The sequence below is a fragment of the Artibeus jamaicensis genome, unplaced genomic scaffold (assembly GCF_021234435.1).
Source record: "Artibeus jamaicensis isolate MK-2021 breed Jamaican fruit bat unplaced genomic scaffold, CSHL_Jam_final contig_519, whole genome shotgun sequence".
NCBI classification, from domain to species: Eukaryota; Metazoa; Chordata; class Mammalia; order Chiroptera; family Phyllostomidae; genus Artibeus; species Artibeus jamaicensis.
In genome coordinates this window covers 47,270,848-47,293,770 of record NW_026521871.1, presented here as the reverse complement: position 1 = coordinate 47,293,770, position 22,923 = coordinate 47,270,848, and the positions used below count along the sequence as shown (strand labels likewise).

General features: G+C 48.1%; 1 protein-coding gene across 3 annotated transcripts in view; it reads left to right on the top strand.

The window, feature by feature from the left end:
* The window catches only part of TRANK1 (tetratricopeptide repeat and ankyrin repeat containing 1), an 89,945-nt gene that overhangs the window by 33,452 nt on the left and 33,570 nt on the right, over positions 1 to 22,923 (top strand). For all 3 annotated transcript variants that reach the window (XM_037148201.2, XM_037148200.2, XM_037148202.2), the window contains exons 5-12: positions 690 to 808; positions 2,889 to 2,972; positions 3,200 to 3,335; positions 3,809 to 3,940; positions 10,333 to 10,503; positions 17,942 to 18,103; positions 20,903 to 21,157; positions 22,720 to 22,896. In XM_037148201.2, coding sequence (XP_037004096.2) covers positions 690 to 808; positions 2,889 to 2,972; positions 3,200 to 3,335; positions 3,809 to 3,940; positions 10,333 to 10,503; positions 17,942 to 18,103; positions 20,903 to 21,157; positions 22,720 to 22,896 — 1,236 coding nt within the window. The remainder of the gene's footprint in view (positions 1 to 689; positions 809 to 2,888; positions 2,973 to 3,199; positions 3,336 to 3,808; positions 3,941 to 10,332; positions 10,504 to 17,941; positions 18,104 to 20,902; positions 21,158 to 22,719; positions 22,897 to 22,923) is intronic.

Sequence of the window (22,923 nt, the reverse complement as noted above, 5' to 3'; positions counted from 1 at the left end):
TGCCCAGTTCCTGAATTTTGAAAAATGTACTTATGGGGAATTTCGTGCCCCTTCACCAGAATAATATATGGTTATTTTGATATTTATTTATTGTCGGAAATTCATACCCTGGAAGAAGTGCCATCTTATTCTGTCTGCCCTGTCTCCTTGGATGCTCTTGTCATCCATGAGTTTGACAAACCAGGTTTGAAGGATAACGAGATGCAAAGTTGTTGGGCCACCAGGTTAGAAGAATAAATATCGATGCGGGTTCCAGCCTTGAGTTTTGTCGTGAACTAGCAGCACAATACACGGTGAAGCCCGACCTCATTTGTGGTCATTTCTTGCCTGTTGGGTGAGAATAGTATTTGTCGCATTTTTCTTCAGGGAAATGTACTCTGTAACTTCCCTTAAGCTTCCATTTTTCTCCTTCATAAATGGAGATAACAGGCACTGCCCCTGAGGCTTGGTTGAGGGATTAAATATGAGCCCACATCACTGGATATGGCGAAGAGAAAAGCTAAGTGAATTGTTGGCTCACCTTATGCTAACACTTGGGGGATCGTCTGTCACCCAAATTTCAAATGAGTGCAACTTCATGTGTGTTTAATTTGTCATTGGTGTCTGTGCAGTCTTAATTGGAAGGCTTTTCCCTAAGGCTGTAGACTTTTCCCAGGTTAAACTTTCTGAACTCTGGCTCTTTCTTTCAGGTGACCCCATTGTTTTGCAAAGTTTCTTGCCCCACTTTGATCAGATCTTCTCTACTGGATTCTCAGAGGAAGTGTGGCAGTCTGTAATAGAAAAGCTGGCAAAGAAAGGGTTATGGCATGTAAGTAAAGGGAGGCGGCTCCCGTGCGGGAGAGCGCACTCTGCACCAAGTGGTCTCTTTCTGCGGGCCCTGGGCGATGGTCATTTACTGTTTGTTCATCTTTAGGCCGAAATAGCTTTTTAGCTCTGACATGTCATCGAAGATGGAAAGTTGTTGAGATATATGAATTAGCTAGCTTCCATTTTTTAAAATAAAAAAGACACACACCCCTTTTGTGGTGACCGCGCTCCCTGCTCTGTGTTGCCAACGTCGCGGAAGAACCGTGAAGTCCAAATGCGAGCAGTAGCACGGAGTGGGGAAAATACGGGAGCACGTTCATCTTCACAGTCTTTGTACAGTGGGCTCGGATGACCGGCCTGTGATGCTCGGGGGGTTGTTTCTAAGGGACTGCTGCCCAGAGGTGCCCTTGAGGCTGTAGGAGCCGAACCCAGAGCCAGGTACTCAGCCAACGAAGGAGCGGAGCGGACTGTGGAGCCTGGCTACAGTGTCACAGGGCGTCTCCGTGAACCCTAATCCTCCACTTTCTATTTTGGCCTAATTACCTTCTCTCTCAGCCTCATTTTCCTCATTCATAAGTTGCAGGATGGCTATAAAGCTCTTTCCTCAGAGTTTTGGTGAGGATTAGAAATAATGGGGCCAAGAACTCCTGATAATAACCTCACTTAATGTTAATTCAGAACTTACCATGTGCCAGGAGCTGAGCTAAAGGACTTTTAGAATACCTGGCACATGCCAAGTGCCTACTGAATAGGAGTTATCGTTGATGGAGACCTATCAGTGCTCCTGAGAAAGGGCTGGACGAGGCTGGGGTGTCATCAGGAACAGCGTAGCGGGGCTTTCAAAACTGGGAAGTCCAGGGGAGTCACCAAAGCAAGGGCAGCCTGCCAGGGCAAAGTGAGGACTCTAGAGCCAGGCAGGCTGATGAATTCACAATACAGAAGTCTTCACTTTTTGGGAAGGGCATGGGTTCCATTGGAAGTCTAATGAAATCGATGGGAATCTCTCTGTGTGCACACACAGTCACCGGTGTAGTTTCAGGGTGTCTGGCCATGAGGTCCCGGAAGCTGGTTCTCATAGTAAAAGGTCTTGAGAAGACAGACAACTGGGAAGAACCAGGAGTCCAGCCCAAATGGCAGGTCCAATATCTTACTAGCAATGGGGCTTAGGTCATTTTCAAACATGAAAACCAGAGGCACTTATTTTAAAAAATAAACAAAAAATAGCCAGGCGAGCCACCAGGACCGTCAGGACCTCAGACTGTCATCTTGCATTGAGTGTCGGCAGTGGGGCCTGCTCAGAGTGAACTGTTACGAGCAGGGACCCATCTGAGAGAAAGCTGTGGTCCTAGGCTCAGTTAGCGATGAGAGGACACATGAGGGGAGTTGATTTTGAGACTGGGCCTCCAGTCATGGCCGTAGTGGAGCCTGGAACTCTTAGACCTCTTGGTGTATCTGGGTGATCTCAGTAAAGGGTCTGTCAGGATGTGCTGTGTGACCCAGGAAAACTCGCTTAACCTCTCTGGGCTTCCATTTCTTCAGGGGTCTAACAACTAGCTCTCTGAGCAAAGTCCTGGTTTATAGTGTTGGCCAGTTTCTGCAGTGTGAAGACCTCGAACATGGCCAGTTCTGAGCTCCCAATACAACTCCAGGACCTGGAGGTGGGGAGAGATGTGTGCAGTCAACTCTCACTAGCTGGTAGGAGCTGGCTGCAGCCCACCACTGCATAGGGTCTCATGGACCCCAGAGACTTGGAGCTGATGTGCCAAAGGCTTAGTTGGGATATTTCTAAAGGACTTGGGTGTTCTGCTTGCTTGGCGTTAAGAACTCTGCCAGCATGCTCTCTGCAGTCCTGCTGGACACCCGCCACTCCGGTCCTCGGCAGGCTTCGAGGAAACGTGGAGAGAGTGTAGCTCTCAGCAAGAAGGGAAGTTGGCCAGACAGACAGACTTGGATTATCACGGCTTGCGCTGAAAAGCTTGGCAGGTGGCTTAAAAAAAGAGACAGGGCCAGAGGGTGTTTTGTTTTGTTTGTTTGTTTGAAAGCAGCGTTATTCCAACCTTTTGTCTTTCTCTCCTCGTCAGTCATTTCTACTTCTGTCAGCGAAGAAAGATCGGCTACCAAAAAATATCCGTGTCCAAGACCTTCCCCTGAAAAGTCTCTTTGAGGTAAGGTGGCCTCTTGGAGGATAAGGTTTCACTTCAGGCCTGCGTTTGGGGCCGTCCTTTTTAGCTGCCTCCTAGCAAATGTGTTATTTGTAACAATCTTATGCTCGAGCCACAACAATGCAGGTTTTACTGATTTTGAACGTTATGGGTGAAATGGGCTTGAAGTTTCACACTGATACAGTGGCATCCTGGCATCCGTGATTGTGTCTCTGTGTCTTCTTCCCTAGAAATATGCCATTGGGCTTTACCAGAAGATGGAACAGGTGCCCAAGTTGGTCCAGTGGCTTATCTCCATCGGCGCAAGCGTGGAGACCATAGGGCCGTACCCGCTTCACGCCCTCATGCGGCTCTGTATCCAAGCCAGTGAGTCTTCCCCCAGTTGCCCGCCCTGTGGACGCCCTCCCTGTGGATGCCCTCCCAGCTCAGAGCTCTGGCGCCCTGCTGAGCTCAAGGGAAAGCAGGACTTAGCCACCTGAATGGAGGCAATTTGGATGTTTTGAATAGTCAGTGATTGATTATTCAAATGACTGAAGGCAGCAGGGACCCAGCATCATTTTTATTTCTCCTGGGACCCTGTAGCTACAGGAGGCCCCGACTGAGAGGATTCTGGGTTCCTAGACAGACCCAGGCAGCAGGGTGGAGCTGGGGACCCGAACAGTGGAATGGGACAGAGAGCCTTTGCCAAGCTCCCAGGAGAGCCGCCGAGTTTCCTCTCTCTGGCAAAGGCAGAGTGTGCTCCAGTGTGTGCTGGATTCTCCACTCGCTCCCCGAAGTGTGCTTTGCTGGTTGCCTGTGTGCAGAAGAGGACGTCAGTAACCCATCTTCATGCCCTGCAGGGGAAAACCATCTTTTCAGGTGGTTAATGGAGTACCAACCCGAGTGGAAAGGCCGCATCAACCAGAAGGACCAGAACGGCCGCACCGTGCTGCACGTGGTCGCCGCCCACTCCCCAGGATACCTCATCAAGCGTGAGTGGCGCCGCGCCAGTGGAGGGGGCGCTCTGGGCTGGAGGGCTTCTGGCGTTGGGGAACCCACACGACAGGCCATTACACTTTACCCGTGCCATCCTGTGACAGGCTCAGCAGGAAAACTCCCTGGAGTTAAACATGGTGAGGAGGGCGGGCTGTGTGCAGAAAGGGGGCCGGCGAGAGAACGAAGGGTTGCTGGGCTCCGTCGGCTTCACGTGGCTTCTGTGGGGTCGGGTGACCGCAGGACCTGGGCTTCCCGTTGCATTTGTTCCCGCCCTTATCACCTGGCTACTCATGGCTTTATTTTATGCCAAATCTGTGCCCCAGCAGAGATAAACCATGAACCAGACCACAGACATAGTCCTGCCTTCCTGGCACTTAGAATCCAACATGGAGTTGTAGTCTGGGGTACACACCGGGGCCAGACAGGCCACGTACAGCAGTGGGGCCCACACCTGGGAGGCGAAGCTGGCTCTTGACGCAGACGTTCCCTGCTAGCCTGTGACACAGGAAGAAGCATGCATGTTTTTCCCATAAAAAAACAGGGTAGCTGTGGGGAGAAATGGTAATGGACTCTGAGCCCCAGTGGAAGGAAGGGCACCGGGAGTGATGGGGGGCTTGTGCCTGGCGTGGCTGCCGTCAGGCCCTGGTTGTGGGAACCGGGCCGTGCTGCCGTCTGATGTGGTGAGAGATGTTGGAGAGCTGGATTTTAAAAAATGTGAAAACTCATGATTGTAAAATGTTGGCTTGAACGTGCACATGCTGTGGACTAGACGCTGGGGCCGGGGGCCCCTCTCCTGGTGGGTCCTCCTGGGCCAGTGCAGTTCTCTCTCCTCGGCGGGTCCCGGGGGCAGCCAGGTGGGGGCTGTTCCTCTGTCGTTACCGCCCCACTGAACTGGGCCCCAGGAAGCCACGGCTGGGGTGTCTGTGGATTTTTATTTTGAGCTTTCTTGAAATACAATTCATATACCATACAGTTCCCCTGTCTAAAGTGTACAACTTGGGACTTTTTGTGTATATTCACAGAGCTGTGTAACCATGATCACAACTTCAGAACCTTTTCATCGCCCCAGAAAGAAACCCATGTCCATGAGCAGTCACTCCCTGTGTCCCCTACCTCTTCCGCCCTTGGCCGCCACTGGTCTGCGGTCTGTCTGTGTGGACTTGCCTGTTCTGGACACGTCATGTATGGAATCCTGCAGTATGTGGTCTTCCGTGACTGGCTTCTTTCACTTAGCGCATTTTCATGGTTCGTTCATGTTGCAGCGTATCAGTATCTCATTCCTTTTTATTGCCAAGTGATATTCCATAGCATGTGTATGTCTCATTTTGTTTATCCGTTCATCAACCAGTGGATGCTTGTTTCCACTTTCATCTATTATGAATAATGCTGCTGTGAGCATTTGTGTGTAAGTTTTTGCGTTGGAATATATTTTCATTTTCCTCAGGTAGATACGCAGTATTGCTGACTCATGGTGATTCTTTGTTGAACCTTTTAAGGAGCTGCCGGGCTGTTTTCCAAAGTGGCCACCCCGTTTTACATTCCCACCAGCGATGTGGGAGGGGCCCCGTTTTCCTACACCCTTGCCAACACTGGTTATTATATATCTTTTGATGTCCTATATATTTTAGTACCTCCTTAAAGGTGGTGATGTCCTGACAAATGTTTGGCAACTGGATCTTTTAAAAGAAAAGTCCTGAACCGCACTGTTGCCGGTTTCCCTGGTGTAAATATTCCCACTGTGGCTGATTTGAGCTGCCAATGGCACTGGTCGTGGAGCCGGGCACTGTGCGTGGCACGCAGTGGTACCGCGTTTTTCACGCAGATCCATGTGAATGCAGATGTAAAGAAACCTCATCATAGGTAATAGCAAACTGCGAAAAAATAATTAGGAAAGAATGAGTTTTGTTTTTAATATCATTTATTTGTTTAAATAACGTAGTCATTAATGATGGCTGGGTTTTTTTTGTTTTTTTTTTTGTCAACCGGCTGGCGACATTCCTGGACATATAACAGCTGGTCCTTGTGAGCGGGTCCGAGCCGGTCTAGTGCACTTCTGGGAGGAAGTCATCATAGCCTGGTCATTTGTGGTTCAAGTCTGTGCCTCTGACTTTAACCTGTGCTGTCCGTACCCTCCTGCTGGGTGTTTGCATGGTTGGCAGTTATTCTGTCACTGAGAACATTGCTCAGAGAACACTTTTCTACACCCATCTTTGCGAACTGGCTCGGATGTCTCTATAGGACAGTTTGCTAGTTGAGGAATTGCTTACTGAAAGGATGTGTGCACTTTATTTGGACAAGCTCCAGCTTCATTTTATTTGTAAATAGATTACATTAAAAAGTCAAAAGGTGCAGAAGGTCCACACTGAGAGTCTCTGCCCTATGTCTGTGCCCCAGCCACCGAGGAACCAATAGTATCAATATCTTATGTCTTCTTCCACAAATATTTTATGTACATGCAGGTAAAAATGTACATCCAGCTTTAGGACGTTAGCATATGGATGTGTATTTGGATGAGAGCTGTTGCTAACTTGAACCCCAGAGAGGCTTCCCCAGCAATGTGTGAGATTTTTTCCATCATGAATATATGTTTGGTACAGAGAGAGTCAAGGACTCTGCGGATTCTTTAATACGGCCTGAATTTAAAATCCACCATTTGAAATAACTGCAGCATCCCAGGGCCTTAGACGTCCTCGGTTCTGCTGGCATTTTGGTGGGTGCTGGTCGTTACGATGGTCCCCTGGCTCGGGAGCTGTGGTTTCGAAAGGCCCAGGGCAGAGCCTCCGGGAGGCGTCAGAGCCAGGCATCGGGGGCCCCAAAGCCCAGAAACGGTCATCGCCTCGAACTGAAAAACTGAGGATGGATTGCGAGCAGCTGCATCTGTCCTGGTTGCACGCTACGGACACTCCAGCCGGTTCAGGCAGGAAAGGGAAGTTACTCACGCGTGTGGTGGGAGAGTCCAGTCTGGTCCAGGTGCTGCCTAGTCGTCTTCAAGTGTCGGTCTCACCTCTGCACTCTGCCCTTTCTGTGTGAGGCCCTTTCTTAGACAGGCTTCCTTTCCGCTGGGGCCACCAGGTTCTTCAGGCTTATACTCTCCTTTTGCCAGTCTCAGCCAAGGAGGCCATCTTCTCCCAGTGTTTCAGTAAAAGTCCCAGGAAAGAGTCGCTGTGATTTTGACTTTTGTAACATGCCCGCCCTCCCCACAATGAACTAATCACTGGAGCCAGAGGGATGGAATGATCTCATTGGCCAGGTCCCGGTCAGGTGCTCACCCCTGGAACCGTGGCCCGGACAGCAGTAGAGAATGAGGTGACAGCCTTGTGTGTCTGTCTGTCTGTCTGTCTGGTGTTCACTCCTATCAAATGGGGTGGGCTGGGAATGGACAGAGGCGCTTTCCCAAAGGAAAACTGGGGGTCACGATCTGGAAGAGGGGGAAGGGATGCTAGTCAAGTAAAACAATGGAAAGTCTGGTATGTCAGTGTCTTTGAATTGGGCTTTCTTAGCCCCTTAAAAATTAAAAAACCTGTGTACCACTTTACATCTTTTTAGGTTGGCATCTAGAACTTTTAATTTGTAAATCTAAATAATTGTAAGAGCAAGGAGTTTTCAGAATTCTGTACACATCAATATTTTAAAGTAAAACTTCTATATTACTCCTTTACTTGTACACATAACAGAATATAAACACACAACAATTATTATCCAATGTGAATTTTTAATTCATATTTCCAGTTTATGTTATGAAAAGAAGTTTGCCCCAATGTATTTTATGCTTCAGAGTCTTAGCAGTCATTCAGTGATACTGTCCTGGAGAAAAAGTACTCAAATAACTTTAACAAGAAAATTTCAGTGATTGTAATATTGTAAGCATTCATTTTTTTTGGATTGCATTATTTCTAAAATCACTATCACAGAAATCAAAACAACAGAAGCGTATTAACCATTTTTATAAATGATCATTAAAGATGATAATAAAGGTTTGGGGGGTGTCGGAGGAGGGCGGATTACAGAGCCTCAAAAGGGGCGTGGCAGGCACTCATTTTCCCTCACGTGATCCCCCGGAGGTCCGAGTTGTCACCTTATTTGGGTCAGTGCACTCCAGGAACTGGGCTGGTTTTCTGTGCTGTGGAACCAACCCCCGTAAACTAAGTGATGTTTTGCAGGTCAGTAGACCAGAGTGATGGGATTGAGTTTTCTTTTCTTTGGGGAAGTCAACAGCAGAGGTAGCTGCTTTAATATACGTATGGATATTTCAAACATAATTGGTTTCTTAGTAAACAAATCGTTTCACGATATTTTTTACTCTTCGCAAAATATGCTCCTAAATTTTCAGTAAAAAGACAAAAATGGAGATCGGTATGTTGCCACCTGGTGGCCAGGTCCAGGATTGCAGCTCTGAGAATTGTGGGGGTTGCTCAGCAAGGTGGGAGCGAGGGACAGAGGTTGGGAGCTTGATTTGGTGGGTACAGCCAGTGTTTCCTGGGGTTTCATTACAGTAGGGGCAATCCTACTGTATCCATCACTTTTCTAGGATAGAAAAGCACGTTTTCCTGGAATATCTAACCTTGAGATTGGGAGTCCAGCTCTGGTCTAAACTGAGGATAAAGCTGCAGGGTGATCGCGTATCGCAGGTGACACAGTGAGAGGGGACACGGAAACGCATGCCCACACCCACACAGTCAGCTCAGCTTTTGAAACCTACTTCGTCTGTGCTGAGAACTTCGAACCGAAGGCAGGTCTCAGACAGATTTGCTTCCTTCTGGAAGATACCTACTTTCTCACTAGTAGAACCAATGAGAAGTGACTTTTCACAACGCCAGCCTTGGCGCCGAGGCCCGGCCAGCCCCTGCTGCTGTGTCTCGATGCTGAAAGGGCCCTGGAGTCCCCCCACATGACACGTACGCAGGCAGGTTTTCTCAGTCACCTCTGGGGCCGCCGTGAGGAAGGCATCCTGAGTCCAACCTCACGGAAGACAAAGCTCGGGCTGCTAGAAGGTGTCACTCTCCGGATGAGTGAGAGGATGGGAATGGGGTTCCACCCCTCGTCCTCCCTTGGGGACACAGGGCAGTCCTTCCAGAAGATGGGCATCCATGTGACTGAGTTTTCTGCTCAGTGTCTCCCTGAGCTGAAACCTGGTACTGGGTTGCACTGTGTATGTATCTGGAGTCCCAGGCCATCTTTCAAGTTCACGTGGTTGGGGCAGAATTCTGTTCCTTGTGGTTGTAGGGCTGAGGTTCCTGTTTCCTTGCTGACACACATTTCTTGTCATGGGGCCCCTTCTATGTTCAGAGCCAGCAGCAGAGAATTTCTTGTGCTTCAGATTCCCCCCTTGTACTTTGGGTCTCTGACCTCTACACCTTTGACCTTCAGGGTTCTAATGATTAGGTCAGGCCTTCCTGGAAGGACTTCCTATCTTAAGGTCACCTACTTTGGGACCTTAATTACATTGTCACAGAGTGTCATCACAGCAGCACCTGGATTAGTATTTAATTGAAGAACTGGGAGAAGATGTGTGTCCACCAGGTGCTGGGAACCTAAGAGGTATCTTAGAATTCTGCCTACCGCTGTGAGAGATTCGATGGGGAAGGAAAAAGTAGGACTGTAAAATTTTGCCTTATTTCTGTGAAGTGGAAGAAGGGCAGTTGTTATTGGGGAGATGCAAGAGGAGAACACCTTGAGCAGAACAGTACCTGGTGTACAGGTGCCTGGTCAAGGCGGTGGATTTTAGGGAGCATGGGTGTGGAAGTGGGGTTCAGGCATTGATTCATCCCACTCTCCTTGCCCCCGTGAGTCTTTGTGCCCCAGGGATATACCTGTTCCATTCTAAGAACTGTTGCATCTGTGAGCACAGAGACGCCTTGATGCTTGGCAGACAGATTCGTCAAAACCGCAAATGGAACTGGCGGCCAGAGGGTAGGGGCTGGGAGGATGGAAACAGTGACAACAAAAAGACCCTGATGCAAGAGCAATTGCCACTTTCTTCTCCTGTCCCCAGACAGACTCTTTTTCTGGAAGAATATTTTGTTTCCTCTCTAGGGAATAAAGAAATCTGAAGTCACAGCTTGCTGTTATCCTTACAGCTATAACTGTTGCCTAGTAACCAGATTCCCCCTCTCCTTGCTTGTTGCCAAGGAGAGGGGAGAAAGGTATAGAGGAGCGCACTTCTAAACCTTTTAAATGCTATTGTCGTTCCCACTCCACACAGGACTCCTTGCTTCCGGGAGTTGGGTGGACTGCCCAAGGCCAGCAGTTCAAGACCTGCGAGCAGGGGGATCCTGGTCTCCTTGCCCCAGCAGCTCAGGCAGGAAACTGGGAGGACGAGCACTCATGGGGACATCTCCTTACGGAAGGAACCGTGACAATGCCCCCTTTTCCTTCTGGCCCGCTCTAGGACAAACAGAGGATGTGCAGATGCTGCTGCACTTCGGGGCTGACCCCACCCTGCTGGACCGGTATTCCCAGACCCCCGTGGACGTGCTGAAGAGGAATAAGAACTTCAAAGCCATCGAGAAAATCAATAGTCACTTGGAAAAACTGGCTGCGTGTTCCAAGGACCTAGCAGGTACAGCTTCCCGTCAATTAACTTTTGGGGGCGTGAGGGTGGGTGAAACTGGTTCCGTGATATGAGATACAAATCCGTTCATCTTCTCTTGGTATATGAAGATGGAAATGAGATTCTTCATCTATAGAAAACTTGTTTGCTTTTTTTTTTGAGGATAGAATGAGAAAACTCATTTAGAAAGCATCTGCAGTGTTCTGGGAACTTCGACAGGTTCACCTTTGGTATGATGAGGACTTTTCTTTTTTTAATGCATGTATACAGTAAAAGAGAAAAAAATCAGACAGAACAGGAGATACCAAAAAGCATTCCTACTCTTCAGAAGCAGACACAGCCAATAACTTACAATACACTTATGCTACACTAAATGACACTCATGCACGTACAGATTAACTTCTGTTTCCACTTCTTGGTGTATCAGTTTGGGGCACCATCCGTCGGCTGCCTGCTGTATCTGTATCAGGTGAAGTGCAGCACATCAGCCCGTCTCATTTTGTCTGGCAAGGTTATTTGTGTCATTTGCCTTCTGCTCCTTAACTCTCCGTCTTCTGTGCTTCATCTATAGATTGATTCTAAAACTTGAAAACCAGTAAATGGCATTGGCAGGGTAGGATGACTATAGAAATGTTACACTTTCTGCAACTAGTAACATATAACCAGACCCATAGAAGAGAAGTACCACATGTCCTGAAAACTGTGCTCTTTAAATACTGTAGTAACTATGTACAGCATCAGGTGGGTACTAGGTATATAGGGGGGATTATTTTGTAAGTTATATATAAATGTCTAACCACCATACTGTACACCTGAAACTAGTAGAATATTGAATGTTAATTATAATTGAAACATTTTTAAAAATTGATTTCTAGAGAGAGGGGAAGAGAGGGAGAAAGAGAGGGAGAGAACATCAGTGTGTGGTTGCCTCTTGCGTGCCCCGTATTGGGGACCTGGCCTGTAACCCAGGCACGTGCTCTGAGTGGGAATCGAACCAGTGACCGTTCGGTTAGCAGCCTGGCACTCAGTCCGTTGAGCTACACCAGCCAGGGTGCAAAAACATTTAAAATGTGACACTTTGTAGGCATTCCAGTTTAATGAAACATACACGTACATTGTTGTATATATGTGTATGCATGTGCACATATATACTCTTTAAACTTTATGTAAACTTTTATTTAGACATTATACTTCTTTTAGTTCTATTACTCACATGTGACTCTTCTTGCTCATGTTGTTGGTTTAGATTTCTCCCTCGTTCTGCCAGAGCACCAACTCAAGTAAATTTTTCACGGAGGAGACCTGGATAGTAGACTTATGGAGTCTTAAGTCTTTATTTTTCCTTTATTGGTTGATAATAGGAATATGGGCATTGCATTTCATTGATTCCAAGTTACGCTCCCCCCGCTCCACATTTTAGCATCTTGGAAATCGGAACGTGTTTCATAATCTTTGACATGTCCCAGCCTTTTCTGGTGTGTCCGACCATCTGAGGCATCTTAGATGTATGAATGTGCTGTAAAACCATGTTTCTCCACACGGAAGAAACTGTTTTATTGTATTCCAGCCTCCATTCGCTACTGATCGCATCTGATGTCGGTCCCATTTATTTTCCCTCCTAAGAATTTCTCTGTCCTTAGAGTTCGGAAATTTCCCAGGGACGTGCCTAGGTATGGGACTTCATCCGTCCTTCTGGGTTGGCACTTGTCGGTCCCTTCCAATCTAACTTTTCTAGCTCAGGGAGATGATGGTCTTCACTTTGTCCCCCTCCAGTGTCTGCTCGCCATTGTGTCAGACAGATGAGCTTGCTGATGGATTAAACGTTGCTCTGCTTTTTTCCTTCAGGTTTTCTAGCTCCTGTTTTCTTCTCGGCTCTTTAACTTGGTCTTCAGCTTTTCCTTTTATAATTCAGCCTGCCCATTGCATTTTGAAAATAGGAAGCTTGGTTTTAATTTTGAAGAACTTTTTCTTGCTCTCTGATTGTTTATTATCTGTGGAAGCTTGTGCTTGTTTACATTTGCCACGTCTTGGATGGCATTTAACAATATTGAGATCTTTTTTTTTTTAAAAGAACATCTTCCTCTCTGAGAGTTATTTGTATTTCCTTTGGGGTCAGTTGTTCATTTTCTTGCTTCTCTCTTCTGCCATTGACTTTCCTTAATTATCTTCTTATCTTTGCATCAATGAACGAAAGACTAGACGGGTTAGTACTTAGTAGCTGGCGAGTGTGCACGTGCTGAAGTTATTTGGCTGTTTCCCCTGCAGGGGGTAAGCAGGTGGCAAATGGCAGACAGTCTGCAGTGTGCTCGGGCGCCCGGTGCCTAGAGTGGGAGGCTGGCGGGTCAGGAACGTTTTACATGGAGACAGTTAAAGCTGCTCTCATTTAGCATCCCCGCTCATTTCCCCGTCTGTATTTTCATTTTCATTTATCTTTCTAAAATATCTTCTCTCATTTCTATGAAACTGTAGGAATGAGGGGAATCAAATGTATTTACAGAGTCCTCTGTGTTTCATGGATGTTCTTTTAAAGCTGTGACGTATCATGCATAGTTTTTTAATAAACTCTATTTGAAGGAGCTGTGATTTTTCTTCTGTGAGGCAGTATAATTAGATCATTGTGAAATGCTTTCTGAGAGCTTATGTCTGTAATCTCTGTTTCAAAATGGTTTCTACTGTTTGGGAAATTAAAACTAACTGTCTCCACCAATGAATTTCCAAGTTTTAAAATAACAAAAAACAACCACCAGTTAATGGTAGAAAATGGCTGCTTTTTTGGGCAAATTTATTGTTTATTAAGTCTAATATTAATTCTTGGAATAATGTATATGTCATATTTAGTGTTACAGACTTGAGCACAAGTCATTTTTATTTAGTTTTTAAAGTTTTGATATTTTTAGTCTCCTTGTATAATAGAATTTTTGAATATCTGCTGATCTTAGAAACATCTCATCTACCGAGACAAGGTCTTGCTCTCCCTTCCTTGCTCCCTTCCTTACTCAGAACCAGCTGATTCTGATCCAGGTTTGGAACCAGGAGAAGACACTCAGCATTGCAGCCAGTCCCTTCCTTACGTATCAGGACTCACTGTCCTTGCTTGGCTGGAAAGCACCGCAGGAGGAGCGGGCCCCATCCAGGCCTGCCCTTGGGCTGACTGGGTAGTCGGTGCGGGAGTGCGTGCAGACAGGCCTGAAGCCCCCGATACTCATCAGTAAACTTATTATTGCATGTCTGGTTGCTTGAGAGTTTTCCAGACCATGTGACCAGGAAGGAAGGTTGCCTTGCTACGCTAGAGGAATATCAAATGATTAGAGGAAAACATTGAGTCAAACAAAAAAAAAGCAAAAGAAACAGTTTCTGATTTTGCTCAGAAAAGAGGAGGATGAAAATTATCAGGAAGACCTAGCAAGCGATGGTGCACATGGAAGAGGGTGGCTTTTGCATCTGGGTGAGAAATAAAGCCCGAGGATTAAAGGATCTTGCTGAAGATTCCTGTTGTTCTCAAAACCAGAGCGCCTGTGAACGTGCACGAGAATCACTATGGAGCAGGCCTCCACGTCCTGGGCAGGCCTCCAGATTCCCACAAGCTGCCATGGGGGCCAGAGCCCCTGCGGAGAAGGCTTTTTCTCCTGAGTGATCAGTGTTATGTAATGGTCTTATGTGCCTCTCACAGCCGCCACCAGATGGCAGCATATGCACCTTCTCTGGCAGCTCAACTCCTAGGACCCAGAACAGGACTGACTGATTGATCTCAGTCACTAATGCGAGGCTTTGAAGTGGGAACAAATCCAGCCCTCTGAGGCTTTTCTCTGGTTTTCTGAGGGAGCCAGCTGCTTTCTGTGGCACTCAGAGGATGCTGGGGCCTTCTCTGTGTGCTGTTTGCTTTGCAGACAGAGCCTGTGACTCAGAGGCCTTGGTTTGTCACCTTCACACGCCTCCGCCCCAAGATAGTGCCCTGTTTTCAGTCAGTGCTGCCATGCAGTATTTACTCAAAAGATGTCCGCAAAGTGGTGCTCATAAAAAACAATATGTTCTTTTTGAAAATTTATTTTTATTTTTAAAAGATTTTATTTTTAGGCAGAAGGGATGAGAGGGAGAAAGAGAGGGAGAGAAACATCAATGTGTGGTTGCCTCTCACACTCCCCCCACTGGGATTCTGGCCCACAACCCAGGCATGTGCCCTGACTGGGAATCGAACCAGCCACCCTTCGGTTTGCAGGCCCGCACTCAGTCCATTGAGCGACTGACACCAGCCAGGGCAATATATATATATTCCTTTGTTAAAAAAATTTACAAAATATTAGAGAAGAAAATAAAAAATATTAATTCTCTATGAACTCACCTACCCCTGCAAATGAATACCTTTGTGATTTGGTTATTTAGTCTTATTTCATGCTTTTATAGTTATATGTTTTTACATTCTCTTTTATAAAAATGAGATGGTGATGTACGTTTAAATTGATAAAATGTGTATAATAAAATGTACCAGCTCATGTGATAAAACATAGCTGTTTTTTTTAGCTTGAAAGAAAGATTTTAGGCAAAAACAAATCTCTTTTTGAAATGATTTCAAGTGTTTTGTAACACTTCTGAGCACTGTTGCATCTTGACATGATCACCTTTAGTTTTAATTTTTAATTTCAAATCTGCTAATATGTACTAGACACGATCATTGTAGAAAGTTTGTAGAAGTACAGTTTTATATACAAACAAGAATTTATTGTAATCACAGGGTGGCATATTCTCCTCTAGTCTTTTGGTTGTTGTTGCTTAGTTCTTATATAGTCACCTTTTACAAAAATTATGTGATTATAATATATAAGCAACTTTATATCCTAACGTTTCTTTTGTCTCTTATTAAGCTTACAGAAAAAATTTAAAAGCCAGACAAGTTCAGAGTAATAAACACGTCACCCAGGGATCCATTGTCAGTGATTTAGTGCCGTGCCTTTTATGCGTTTTACAGTGTTGACACCCTTCTGTAGCTTCCCTGATGTCTGGAGCTTTCTCTGATCCAGAACTGCCTTCTTAACCACACAAGCCTGCGTTTATTACACAACTGCATCTGATTATCTCTGCTGTCGAGCTAAGTATATTTCTGTTCCATTTCAGGTGACTTTTACACTAAACTAATTGCCCTGGTGGAAGAACGATGTTCCCGAAAGGCTTGTCATGGCCTCAGGGAGGCAGCTCTCCGTCTGCTTGATAGCGAAGGAAATTCCCCCTTTACCAAGGGCCCTGTTTTTCTGTGTTGTGACTTTGCAGTCTCCTGTGTCTTCCTGGGAATTTTAGGGTGAAGGTAGGGGGTTGAGTTCAGGGGCATCAGTCAGGCAGTCACTATTACACCCACACACATTTTCTGTCTCAGGGTGGGCTTCTAGCTTAGGGGATGGAGGGTTTTCTTTGCCAAATGGTTTCCACTTCTTTTTCGCTAGAGGCTAGTGCTAGAGTGAGTCTTGTTCTGTCCGGCACCCAAAGTTTCTGGATTAGAGAGCAATGGACGTTCGCCTCAGAAGGGGTGTGTGTGTGTGGCTTCTGGATCTGTTCAAGGTGATCCAGCTGTGTATCAGAAGGTACAGGAGGTGATGACAGAGCCCTCCTGGGATCGATGCCCTGCCACCACTGCTGTGTGCTCCCCGATGTGGCTGGGCCTTTGCTCTGAAAAGTCAGCGCCCAAGGCTTGTTCTCAGCGGTCTTGGGGCTTACGGAGCCCGTGGTGCTCATGATCCTCCAAACCAGACGTGCCTGGGACTTTACATCCCCCCTAGGCGCCTTGTCGCTAGTGACAGAGAGAGGTGAGACTGTGAAAGCTCATTTCCTGGCCCTGGATGGGGACAGCTGTCAGATGTCACCTCCTCCAGAACTCCCCTGTGAGGTCAGGAGAAGCCACCCGTGGTGGGACTTGGCCTGGGTCAGACCCTGGCTCCCTTTCCCCCAGTCCCTGTCTGGTGTCCTCCTGGAGAAACCCCTGGCACGCCAGTCCCGCACTCGGGGTCTGCTTCTGCAAACCGGACTGAAGACAGGACGCTTTTTCGCTTTTTTCCCTCTGTTAGAACGTGACACTTCACAATGGGATGGCGCCCGTGCTGGGGGCCAGGCCTTTCCGTCCGGTGTGCACAGGGACGTCCAGTTCTGCTCCCCTCGCTGCGCAGTGGGGCTTCGTTTTAACTGAGGGTGCCTTCCGAGTGTAGAATCTGATATCCAGTAAATAACAGTTGCTCGTTGCCAACATTCCATCAGGGGGTGTTTTCTGATCATAACTACTTTCTCAAATAAATTGAACCAAGGAGATACTGTCTTCCCTTCTTTGGCCAGAGAGATGGCTTCTTACTCTTGCCAGTAAGAATAAGTGGGTGGCTGTCATGTACAGGTGTCCCCCTTTACCTGCAGGGGATCCATTCCAAGACCCCCAGTGGATGTCTAAAACCACAGATAATACCGAATCCTATTTTACTGTCGTTTTCCTGTACTTACATACCTTTGATAAAGGTTAATGTATAAATTAGGCACAGTAAGAGGTTAACAATAATTATAAAACAGAGCGATTATAAAGACATGTGGATGTGGTCACTGTCTCTCTGAAACCGAGAGGGCTGCTGAGTGACTGACGGGCAAGGGCACCTACACGCGGCGACACTGGTCAGAGGGGTGATTCATGTTCCAGGTGGGAGGGAGCAGATGGTGCGAGATTCCGTCATGCCACTCAGGGCGGTGTGCAGTGTAAAGCTTATGCACTGTTCATTTCTGGAATTTTCCATCCGATATTTTTAGATCAGAGTGGACTGTGGGTAACTGGAACTGCAGACCGTGAAACTGAGGATAAGGGGCGGCTGCTGTGGTTGGAATGTCACTGTTGCACCAGGTCACCCCCCTCTGTCACTTCCCTGAACTGCTACATCAGTTACCCCCTGCTGCATAACCAACCACCCGACACTCAGTGGCTTAACACAGTCAACGTGCATTCAGCTCTCGATCCCGTCAGTCAGCAGTTTAGGCTGGGCCGTTCTCACCGCCTTAACCGACTCCTTCAAGTGTCTGCGCTCTTGCAGATCTTGGCCAGGCTCTTTTGCATCCAGGGGGCCTTGGACAGCTGGGCTGGTTCCTCTTTGTTCTATGTGGCCTCATTCCCCCAAACACCAGCCTGGACCCGTTCACTTGGCAGAGGCCAGGGTTCCCAGGGAGTGAACAGAACTAAATAAGGCATCTGGAGGACTCGGCTCGGATCCAGCACAAAGATCCCATCCTCCATATTCTGTTGGTCATAATTCGTCCTGAAGCTGGGCCAGAATCAAGGGTGGGGAGGAGAATGGGCTCCACCTCTTGATGGGAGCAGCTGCAAAGTCACAGGGCAAAGCGCGTGGGCACTCGGAGTGGCGGAGAGTTGCAGTTCGTGCAGTCTCCCAGGGCTGGACCTCTGTATTCGGAAGTGTCACCTGGTGCTGTTTTGCAGGACTGAGCAACGGCAATGGACCCGCCAGTGAGAGTGACATTTTCCGCAAGGCCTGTGCGCAGCTGGCGAAGTACATGAACTCAGGAAACCGGTTACCGCACAAGAACTTTCTGAAGCAGGATGTAGTTCAGAGGTTCTTGCGCCTCCTTTCTTCTCTGCAAGGTAATCTTTCTCACCGATTCTCTTGTGGGAAAGGTGGTTTGTGTTCATTCAAACTCTTTCTGAACATCTAGAAAGGGATTAAAAAATGTAACAATTCGCATGTAAAACAGCGCAGAACATCAGTTATCTATCAGTGAAGAGTCTATCATCTACCCGTGAACTTCAGCCCTTAAATCCCATCCCCAAGGCAACCTCTGTTACTGGTTTTCCATGTCTCCTCCTAGAATTACCCTTTGCTCAGACTCTCCTTTTGAAAAGACCACAGATGTTTCTCTCTTGTATAGATATTGGCTGACACTGGGGCATACAGTTACTGTAGAACTAACGGCTAATTTTAATGTTTTTTCATTATGGGGATATCAGGGAAGTTCCAGAAAAGTACTCTGGATGATGGGCTTTAGCTAATTAGGGAAGATTCTAGAAATCCTAAGTAGGTGAAATTTAGTTGTCAAGATGGGCAGTCAGCATGCGCTGTGAAGCATTTGCTCGGACCGCTCTCGGGGCCGAGACTTCTCAGTGCTGTAGAGAACATGAGAAGGCATGGCCGGAAGAGTCAGCGCGCTCTTCAGGGTGTGCCGCGGGCCTTAGAGTTCAAGGCCTGGAGTTTGGGATCTTAACTCTATCACTTACCAGGCCTGTGACCTTGGGCCAATTACTGAACCTTTTATGCGTCAGTGTCTTCCTCTTTGCCTTGGCTGGGCCATGAACCTCGTGAGGTGACAGATGTCGAGCACCTGTCCACTATCTTGCACAGAAAATGCAGGTTGGGAGGAGGCGGGGCAAGGTCGTCAGGATGGTCTTTCTTTCTTGGACACGAGTGGGTGACAGGGAAACAGCACACCTGAGACTCTGGGATGGGGCCACCTTGTGTAGGACCTAGTAGATGTAGGCCATGCTGTGCAGCTATTTCTAGGGAGCCTTTGGCCTTTGGACTCGATGCCCTCCAACTCACGATGCAGGAAGGCTGCCCTCATCCGTGCTCGGGGTTGAGAGCACAGCATATGGGTGTTAGGTAGACATCTACGAGGCTGCAAGACGGGAATGCTACTCTCTGCCAGTCCTTCCTGCCCCTGCTCTGTGCTCCGTGTTTCTCTGTGTCTCTGGGGGGAGCGCATTTGCTGGCATGGTTCCTCTCCCTCTCACGTTGGCGGGGGCCCTCTGTTTCTTTCTGTCCCCAACTCTTCCTGCCTGTCCCGAAGGTCTTCCCTCATCTCTCTCTATTCTAGCATCTCTAATCCATCCCACTCTCCTGTTTTTTTTTCCTCTCCTTGCTTTCCTTCTTTCTCTTCTTTGTCTCCTTAATTGGCTGCAGGATAGAAATATAGAACTGTTTCTGTTGGAAGTGGCAGACAGACTCAAATTGGCTTACACCAGCAAAAAAGTGACACTTTTGCCAGTCATATGAGGAATGTGAGCCTGGCCTCAGGTGCAGCTGTCCTCAGGGATCGAACCAATGTCAGCAGGGCCCAGTATCTCCCGTCTTTCAGCCCAGCTGTCCTCTGGTTGGCTTTCATCTCAGACTCCGTGGGGACAGGACCCAGGTCGCTCACCACTGACTTCGTCCAGGATTTCCGGACCCATGGATTCATCTGTCTCTGAGTTGTTTGAACAGAAGTCCTTTGCTTTTGGTCACAGTGTGTGCCTCCGATCTGATACCTGTGGTCAAGGGGACAGAGAGTCCTGACTGGCTTAGACCCAGACATGGTGCCGCCCCATCTCTGCCGCGGGAGTGGAGAGGGCTGGTGGGTGGGAGCGCGCTCTCACCAGGAGACAAGAGCGAGGACCGCGGGCACAACGATCGCAATGGTCTGTTATAAAAGTTTATATTTTACACTCATGTTTTGCTGATTCCTGTTAAGATGATAGGGTAGCCCATATGGAAATGTGTTTTTTTTGTTTTCAAAACAACAAAAAAAAGTAAATAGTAAAATGAATATTCATTTTAGAAAACTTAGGAAAAGATGGGAAGCAAAAACTAGCAAATGCACATCGGAGTGACCTCAGGTAGCCCTGATTTTCCTTTCCTTTCTCTTCCTTCCTGCTTTTCTTACTGATAGGCTTGCCCGACAACATGCAGAATGCCAGCTGAGTTATAATTTCAGATAAACAGTGAACATATCTTCAGTATATGTATGTTCCAAATACTGCAAGAGACGTACTCATGTGGAAAGTTTATTTGTTGTTGATCTGAAATTCAAATTGAAATGGCATTCTATGTTTTCATTGGTGAAATCTGGCAATCTGCTTGGTAAGGATCTCTTTAAAAGTTTGCCACACTTAAGACACACCAGCATCACAAGCTGGGAAAACTATTGTCCTCTCCCCGGATATCAGAGATCAGATGGCAACCTTTATGCCTCAAGGTACAGAATTAAGAATGGAGGGTTAGAGCATCTTCTCGCTATTTACCCTATAACTCTTGGCTTTTTAGTCATTCTGTAGTACCTCCCTGTATTTGTGTTCCTTCAGCAGGACAAACTCTTCATATTATGCAAAATCTAAGCTGGGTTCTTGTCCTTTGAGCTCAGTAAACTATCCTAACCCAAGGATTCTTCCTTCTGACACAGCCAAAATCCTGCCCTCCTTCTGGACCAGGCTGTGCTCTCCTTAGGTATTTCTAACCTTCCCAAGAAGCTTCACCTGCCAGAGCAACTCATTACTTGTTTATAGTTTCTCCAGTACTAAAAAGTACTGATCAGTGACTTTTGTTAATTTTATATATGTGTGTTAAGTTGTGTTTGGGGGACAGAACCCATATGAATCTTACTTTGGACTGTGGTATATTCTTATTTTCGAAAGAAATTCCTCCTGACCTGGTCTGTGACATTAATTGTGATGGTGCCAATGCCTTCATCAAGTTTTTGCTGGAGAAGCAGAAGTGGCCCGAAGTGCTTCTGCTGCTGACCCGCAAAGTGAGCGGGGAGCCCCCGCTCGGAGACTGCCTCATCAAAGGCTGCAGCTTCTCGGACCTCGACCTCTGCACTGTCATCCCCCAGCTCAGTGCCTGGGACCGGCGCAGGACGCAGCTCCTGGGCCGCCTGATAGACCTCGGAGGTGAGAACGCCGAGACGCCGGAGGCCGAGGTGCCCGGCACTGGGTGGGGGCTCTTCCCGAGGGCTCTCAGGCCGCTGCCTGTCACGGGGCCCTCCGCTCAACTTTGGAGACTCCTTCTCCTCCTCCGTATCTTCTCATTTGGAAACAGCAAGACCTGTCCCCGCGGGTTGTCCTGTCGGGACCCCACACTTCTGTGAATTACCGCTGCCTCTGTTGTCTTCTCTGTCTTTTGTTCGAGGGGCCTCAGGTACGTGGAGGGGGTCCTTGGCCCTGCTTCAGCCCGCCGCGGTCCTTTCCTCCTGACCTCTGGCTGGACTGTTCCCTGCTCTGCACATGATGCGTGGGTCCTTGTCAACTTGGTGGCATTCTTTTCTAATCAACACTTGGGGATTTGAGATGCTTGTTTCTAAAGAAACAGTCAAACAGTCGGTGGGTGGAAACATCTGCCGTGTAATCAGCACAGTCGCACTTGGCTGGCTGGATGTCTGGGGTGTGTGGATGTCTTGCTGGGCTGGGTTTTACTTTCAAATGAATCTGAAAACACGAGCCTCCTCCAGCCCCCACTGCCACCGTCAGTAGCTGTGTCCCTGAGGCCTGCCGTTCTCGCCCCTGTCCCCTCATGTGTGAAGTGGGAATGGTCGTAGTCCCTCTTTCTTAGGGATGTTTGCAGTGTTAGGTGAGTGCACGTAATGGTTCTTAGAGAAGCCCCGTGGCTCTGGGTTTTCCTCTTGCTTTGCTGTGTGAGCGGAGTGGTGACACACTGGTCCCCAGCTTTCAAAGTGCCATCCGAAGCCCTCAGGCGCTGGTTCTACCCACAGGTTTCAGGAAGCAGATGGAAGGAATGCCTCCTCTAGTTTGTTTCCTCAAACCTACTCCTCGTGTGGAGCGTGACTCCCTTTGCCCAGAAACTATGGCTGTCACGGGATCCAGTTTTATTCCAGATTCACCCAGCACTCAGGGAACACCTCCCTGGGGTCAGGTGCTGGGGACCAAGGGCAGAGAGTCATCCGTGGCTGCAGGGGCCCGTGGGGGTGGAGGCTGGGGAGCCTGCAGTGCAGAGGGGAGGCGTGGACTGAGCTAAAGAAGGTATGTGGGGGCTGGAGAGGTGTCGGGGAAGGTGGCAAGAGATGGCAGATGGGCGTTCTTGGGAAGCAGCTTTGTAGGAGCAAAGGATGTAGGGAGTGGTAGTTATGTCCTGATCACTGTGTGGTGGGTACGGTGTCAGGCAAGTACCTTTGTCTCAGTTGTTTGCAGGCCCTGCCCGTCCTCCCCAGCTGTGCTAATGCTGGGGTCCGTGGTTCTGTGGTGGGACAACAGGGGGAGCTAGAGAGGCAGCGGAGGCAAGTCCCATGGACAGGGCACTTGAAGGAGTTGAACTTTCACGCTGAGAGTGCTGGGAAGGCTTTGCCTCTCTGGAGGTAGTAGGAGGGCCTAGAAGTCAGGTGAGCGTCAGCTCTTCCCTTGGGATGAATGGCAGCGGTGGTCCTGCCCTCTCCAGGTGTGTCAGGCTGTCAGGCACATGAATGCAGCTCACGGGTGCCCTTCTCCTCTGCCTCCCGCAGCCTTGCCGGAGGGTCTCCAGGACAGCCAGGAGAGGCCGCTCGTCATGTGCCTGAAACGCAAGGACTTCGAGCTGGCGTTTCTGCTCCTGAGCAAGGGCGCAGACCCCCGTGGCATTTCTCTCACGGAAGGCGACACTCCTCTGCACGCGGCTCTCCACATCTTCTTAGATGTCAACGGTAGGCCTCTGGTTCTTAGCTGGTCTC